The 7091-nt window shown below is 46.5% G+C and overlaps 1 protein-coding gene across 1 annotated transcript; it reads right to left on the bottom strand.

Annotated features, from left to right (window-relative positions):
- Positions 1-741: 741 nt before the first annotated feature.
- Positions 742-6299, bottom strand: APOLD1 (apolipoprotein L domain containing 1). The gene is made up of 2 exons (XM_032391780.1): positions 6237-6299; positions 742-4963 (listed from the first exon to the last, which is right to left on the bottom strand). The coding sequence occupies exons 1-2, from the start codon at positions 6237-6239 to the stop codon at positions 4220-4222; spliced, it is 747 nt and encodes a 248-aa protein (XP_032247671.1). The 5' UTR covers positions 6240-6299; the 3' UTR covers positions 742-4219.
- Positions 6300-7091: the final 792 nt, after the last annotated feature.

Here is a 7091-nt window from a genome sequence, read left to right as displayed (position 1 = left end):
GAATAGCATATGCTTTGGCAAAGATAGGATCCCAGCTTGTGGCTGGCCTTTGCAAACAGTCCTACCAACACAGCCTTTTTTTTTTTTTTTTTTTTTTTTGGCTGCACAGTCATTAATAGTGCATGCAACATTCGGAGGACCCAGGGGAGTTGCCAAGGTGGAGACGCAGAGGCTGGCACTCAGTGAGAGCCCCTCCAGGGCAGAAGTTCTCAAAACACTGCAGCAACCACTACAGACTCTGTTTGGATTGCTGACCTCCCACTCAGTGTCCACCCTCCTTTTCTTCCTTACAAGCAGAATCCTAGGTATACTGGGAGCAGCTAATTGGCAGCTAAAAATACTACATTTCCCAACTGGCCTTGCATGGTCAAGATCAGTTACTTACAAGGTGAAGTCTCCTGGAAATTTCTGGAGGAGTTTTGCCTTCACCCTTCCTTTCTGCCTCTCTCTGGTGTTTGGGTTTTGTGAAGGCTGATTTGGCTGATTCTAGGTTTCCTTTCAATTAATTCCTACGTTGCAATTATGTCCAAAGGTTTTGAAACTGCTGAGACTTCTAGATAATAAGAGAATTCTTGTAATAGAAGTTGATTACTCTTTAAAAATTGATTTATACGGTTCAACACTGAATATTCTAAATGAACATGATTACACATCTGCCCCTTTTCAGAGTTATTAATTCATATGCAGGCAGACATGAGATTAGGTAATTAATTACAGAAAGGTCAAAATTTTGAGGAATGGGCCATTTTTTTTTTCAATGAAAGGAAAGGACTTATTTTGCTATAGTGGGAAAAAATGTGCTGTTCAGAAATTGCTGCATTTAACTGTATCCCCATTTATCTCTGCACAATGTTTTATGGCAATGTCTCACTTCCCTCTACTTCCTTTTCACACTAAGATTTTGAATGAGAAATATATCAAGTTGACTGATTGTTTGCCTTATCTGATCTAGGGTGGTTTCTACACGACTCTTCTCTTTTTTCTCCCAGTAACTACTTTCCACCTTGACATTTGCCATCTTGGAAATGAAAGTGCCTGAGGGCAAATGCATCAAAGTGATGAAGATCAGAATGTTTGCTAAGGATCATTTTTTTCATAGAGCAGAATGTAGTTTTACTGAATCCTTGAAATGCAGAACCAAATAAACCTCCTTTTTTTGTGGAAAAAAAAACAATCCAAACGATTATAAGCCCAAGAAGCTTACAGAAGCACTTGAATCTTAGTACAAAATTTTTATTTTTCAAACTTGGACATTTTTCTGAAGTACACTTGTAATCTAAATACCCCTCTCTTTTCTTCCTTTTGCAACATACCATTTCAATCCGTTTGTTTATAGAATGAAGGCCTTAAGGAAAAGCCTTATTTGCATTCCCCCAAAAGAAATAAATAAATATTTGTCTCTAGGATCCATTTAACTGAACTTGACTAAATCCTGGTAGAGGCTCCACTTTTTGTATCAGACACAGAAAAGGATGGATAACATTTCATTACCAACAAATTCCTATTTCTATAGCTAAGCAGTTCTTTAAATTATTCAAATGCATGCATCGAGCTCCTATAATGTGCAAAGTATTGTTCCAAAGTAGACACTCTTCCTTAGATGTAAAGGGGGCCACTGAAATGATAACTTTGGGAGTTTATGATTTTGATATCCCCAAAATACCCCAATGATAGGAAAAGTTTGCTACAGCTGTTCCTGTTGCTTCCTGAAATACCCAGTTTATTTCTAGGGAACAACACACCCACTGGAAGACTATAACTCAAACTTAAGCATTAATAAAAGATGGAGTTAGGGAGTAGTTGTACCTTTGAGACATAAGGTGGACAACAATGTGAAGTACATTCTGGTGATCTAAAATGCTAGCATTCAATGCAAGGTGGTCTAAGAAATGACACCAGTTTAAAAAGAAACCAGTACCAACTTCGAAAAAAACCAGGATACAGACCAATTGCAATTTATAGGAAAAATAAAAACATAGAGCCACTAAGCCCTCCCTGCAGCACTGAGATTATAGGTCCTTAGATACTCCGCCATCATTGGGAAACACAGGGGTAGACTGGGTTAATTTAAAGCATGTTAAATAACTAAATAACCCAGCCAAGTTTTGCATGTGTGGTCCCAAAGACTTTTCAACATATTTTTCACCATTACGGTTGTAGGAATGGAAATTGAAGAAATGATAAGTATTTTCTTAGAGAGAGCTCACAGATTCCTTACAGCTCCCAATGTGAAAATATGACACAAGCCATTTGCCTATCACCCACAAGACATAACTTCACAAGGCATCGGGCTGCCGTGGTCTGAGTGCCTCCTTCACATGCCTCTAATTGAGGTTTTTTTTCCCTGAACAAAATAGGTTTGCGTTTCAGGTCAAGTGTTATTTGCTGGCAAAGTACCTTCAGGATAAATATGTTTGCATCATTTCTATAGCCCGCAAGTCAAACCTCCATTGATAAGCCTAAATTCGTCCTGTGGTCTCTCTATTCAGAACTTCCCACATTTACCTAAAAGGATCACTCAAATCACCAAGGAATAAAATTCCCCTCGCCTGGAGAGAGACTTATTCAAGGAGAGCGATGCTATTTCCAGCTCATGCCCCACCTTAGGAAGGCAAAACTCAGCCTCATCTCCTGAAAAGAGCCTCCGCAGTCTCCTGTTCAGAAACTTGCTATTCCTATTATTTTCTAAACGTGGTGTGGTGATTAAATACAATTAAATGCAAATAATAAACAGCAATTAAATAACAAACTTAAAATAAATTAAAAAAATACATGGTCTGGCAGTTTTCAGAGAAGGTAACAAAGGTCAATTTGCATTAAGTTCACATTCCTTTGTGTACCAGTTCCTACAATGAGTGGGCAACACTGCCCTCTAGAGGGGTTACTATGTTCTATCCCTTACTTCACGTGGTGGGAAAACGCCCCAGGTCGCAATGGCCTATCCCACGCACATTCTTGCTTTTACTTTTGGGACCCTGTCCGCCCTTGACCTTCTGTGAACGACTCTGAAGACCATGGAGCCCCTGGGGAGGCCGTGAGACTTCATGAAGACTCACAAGAGGATCAGAAATGAACATCTGTTGCAGTGCTCTTCAAAACCTAACTTTTTAATAGGTGTCAGAATCACCCTGTGGGCTTGTTTAAACACAGTTTGCTGGGCCCCACCTCCAGAGTCTGATTCCTTAAGTCGACAGTTGGGTCCAAGAATGTGCCTTTCTAACAAGTTCCCAGGTGATGCTAATGCCCCGGGGCCACACTTCCTGAGCCAGACACTGTGCTTGGCACTTCATCTCAATACCTTACAACAGGGTGACATTTTAGCATCTGTTTCACAGACCAGGAAGCCAAGTCTCAGAGGAATTAAGTGGCCAAGGTCCCATAGTAGTGGCAGAGCCTATGATAAACCCAGGACCATCTAACTCAAATCCACTGCTGTCTTCTGTACACTAGGATGCCGGTAAGTAAAGTTGTGAGTCACTTCATCTTCCTTGACCTCAGCTGCTTGTTGCAAGGGGGTGGGATTCAGACGACCATTTAGTTGGTTTCCCTCCCAGAGTATCTGGAGGTCTGGCTATGAAACCCCTCAGGAATATCCACTCTGCCCCAGGCTGGATTTGAGAGGGGGCACACTGAGGGTGGAGGGAAAGGCATATCAATGGGAGAGGCCCCTCTTGCGTCCTGAACCCGGCTACACAGTTCAGAGGGGATCTGATTTGCTCTGGATTCTGGAGTTTTTTATACTCAGAGACTCTGGAAGAGAAGCTTTAAAGCTAGCGTCTCCTCTCACGAGCATTTTGAGGACCTCAAACCCTAGTGGGGCTTGGAGAGGACCCAGAGGGTGGCCGCACCCCCAGCCTCCCCACCTCTGCTCAAACCACCGGGGCTGGGGCAGGGACCCTGAAACAACTTTAATACAGTGGTGCCCACCGGTGTGGAGACTGAACAGTTTTGATAAAGGAAAAATAGTTTTCAGTTCACATAGCCCATAGGATTAGGCGAGTAAAAAGTCCCCAGCACGCAACCCCAGGCAGGATGTCACGGCGATGGGAAAAGAAGGGCTCTGAGGACTCCCTCCTTCCCCTGATTTCAAGAACAGTATTTCTCATCCTTTGCATTCCGCTCCTAATCCAACTTGGTGTTGTTTTCCTGAGGGAGCTACAAATCTGGAGCATCCCACGGGCATGGTTTCTGGCCTCGGTCATGAGGGCAAAGGATGTTCTCAGAAAAGCAGTGCGGCAGACTGGTCAGCGGAGATCTTGAGGTCGTGGCCACGGCCGCCCTTCGTGCAGAGCTGGACTCTGGACTCCAGCTGCTCACTGAGTTCGTCCAGGGCCCCGGTGCAGGACTCCAGGCTCTCGGCCAGTTTCTGAATCTTGGCCCTCAGCACGGCCTGGCTCACCCTGGTGGCCCCTTCCGCTCGCCTGGGGATGAGGAAGCCACGTGAGCCGAAGAAGACGACGCAGTAGACCGAGTTGTACAGGGCGATGGAGGCGTTCCGCCCGCACTGCAGCAGCTGGCGGTCCCCGCGGCCCTGGCAGCGGCAGAAGAACTCGAGGCAGCTCAGGATCTCGCGCATCTGGTCCTGGCAGGCGGCGGCGATCTCCTGCACCCTGCGCAGCTCCCGGGAATTGCAGAAGATCAGGGAGAGGTCGGACGTGATGGTGACGGCCCCTCCGGCGGTGGCCACCCCCAGGCCCACGGCCGACGCCACCAGCGAGACCCCCAGCGTGACCGGGCTGAGCGAGAGCCCCACGATGGCGGCCACGGCGCCCGCGGCGCTCAGCGAGCTGCCCGCCACGTTGGCCGCCAGGGAGCGGCGGCGGAGGCGCTCGAGGCGCCGGGCCACCTCGCGCAGGCGCAGCACCTGGCCGTGCAGCCGGCCGCGGCGGTCCAGCAGCAGCCCCTGGAAGCGGCGCAGCGCGTCGGCGCCCTGCAGCTCCCGCGCCGCCGGCCTCTCCATGCCCTGCGGGGGACACACACGCGCGGTTAGCCCGGAGCCTCGGGGCCCGCCCGCGCCCGGCTCGCGCCTCCCGCACGCCCGAGTTAGACACGACGGCCACTGCCGCGCCGGGGCAAACAAACCGGTCATTTGCCGGCGAGGCCTGTGTGTCAAGTTCGCAAAGACCGGTTTTGGAATCTGGAAAGAGCCACACAAGTTCTCGGGACCTTAAAAATATGGCAAGCGGGAGTGAGGCTCTTGTCCGCGTCCCTGCCGGGGAACGCTAAGGGTGCACTTACTAACTGTTCCCTAAGACGTAAGCTCAGTGAGGAGGGCGTGGTGGCATTGGAAGTCTACTGCAATACTGAGGCCTCTGCTCTGCTTGAAAGGGAGTACTTTGCAGGTGGTAGGTTGTACCAGTTCACAAAGCCCCTTCCTTACGTGAAGATTTGGGTCCTACGAGTTTTGCAATACATTTTCCCCCCTCTGATGAGTGAAAAAGACAAGTCACCAAAGAACTCAAAAGTCATACGATCAAATGTAAGAAACTAATCTTTCTAAGTTAGATGATTCCCTGAAGCAACTCTTCTGCCTGTTATTTTTCCAGGCTCTTACCTTAGAATCAAGCCTAAGGTGTCCTTTGGGCTATTTTTTCTAACTCTCACTCTTTGGTGGGTGCACAATTAAAACTAAATCGCATTAAATTAATACTATTATGCTTCTTTATGATGAAAGCTTCCTTAAAAAATGAGTAACAGCTGAATAAAATAAAGTGTCCAACATTGTTGTTTAACAACTCACTGAGGGCTACCTTGTACCAAGTTGAATTGAAGTCAATTGAAGATGATTAAGAAAGAGAACTGTGCATCTGGGTTAAAGGTACATCCTTCCTAATTGCCAGAGTCCCACCTTCATATCCACTGTACTCCTCATTATCAGGAACTTCTTGAAAGTGGCAAATAAGCCACAGAAATAGAGCATTTCAATACTGTGAGATATCAGAGCAGAATCATTATTCTCCTCTGAAAGATGAGAAAATCGAAATACAGACACAGTCTAGATGCAGCTGAGTCTTCACAAAACCATCTAGAATCTTGGTCTCCTGACTCCTTGGTCTTAATTTTATTTGCATGCCCCCATTATCCCATCCACCAGTGATAAATTTCCAGGCAAAGACACCTCTTAGCAAAATGAGGAAACGTCACACAAAATATGTAGTGGACCAAGAATATAACCCCAGTATTAAAATTCCAATGGCTGTCTTTTAGACAGAATCCCTCTCGGCTCCCCCACTTACCATTCACTTCTGGCTATCTCCAGGAAAGAAAAATCTGAGGCTGTTTCTGGATGAGCATGTTTTATAGTTCCAGAGAACCAATGACTGCCCTGGGAAAGCCTTGTCTCATTCGGAGAATTTGCCATTTCCTGTCCTAGCCCCTGCTGCCTTCAGCCAGAAGGATGTGACATGGTGGAAAATGACCTGCCAGCCACACTGCACATCCCGTATTTAGGAAATGAACATTGTGTGTTCGCTTTCCCCCAAACGCAGGAAAAGAACCACAGGCTCTTCCCCAACTTGAAACAAGTGTCATTCTCCCAGGGGGCATACCCTGCCTTTCCTCTCCTGAGAATAGCTAATGACCTTGTATGGGAGGACAAAAAACGTACCCCAGGCTGACCAATTATACTGTTTCTTGAGAAGACATCATTACAAAATCATTTTTTAAAAAGAAAAAGAAAGGAGGGAACCCTCTTATGTCTGATGTAGCCACTCATAGTCCGCTCCCAAATTTTAAAAAGCGAGGTGAAGCTTCGTGTTGAAACGCGATCCATTCAGCGGGGAGCCTTAAAAATGTAAGGCCACACCCACAGGAAGTGTTCCGTGCAGTTTCGGGCATCTCCAGCTGTGGAGAAGATGCTGGAGGTCTCAGAAAGGGCACACTGCAAGCCAAATGCCTCAGAAAAATCAGTGGGGTCAGGCTGCACAAGGAGCTAATTATACACTTTCAACCACAGCTGGGATTTGGCTTCCTGGGTTTTCATTTGAAGTGGCAATTGTAGTCCATTCAATAGTTATATGAACGGATTCTATTCCCAGGTTAGCGGAGTATGGGGCTGAAGGGCAATTATCTGGATAATTCAGGAGGGAAAA

Source organism: Phoca vitulina, unplaced genomic scaffold, assembly GCF_004348235.1.
Source record: "Phoca vitulina isolate PV1807 unplaced genomic scaffold, GSC_HSeal_1.0 scaffold64, whole genome shotgun sequence".
Lineage (NCBI taxonomy): Eukaryota > Metazoa > Chordata > Mammalia > Carnivora > Phocidae > Phoca > Phoca vitulina.
Note: the sequence above shows the minus strand (reverse complement) of the source record. Positions and strands in the feature narration are given on the sequence as shown.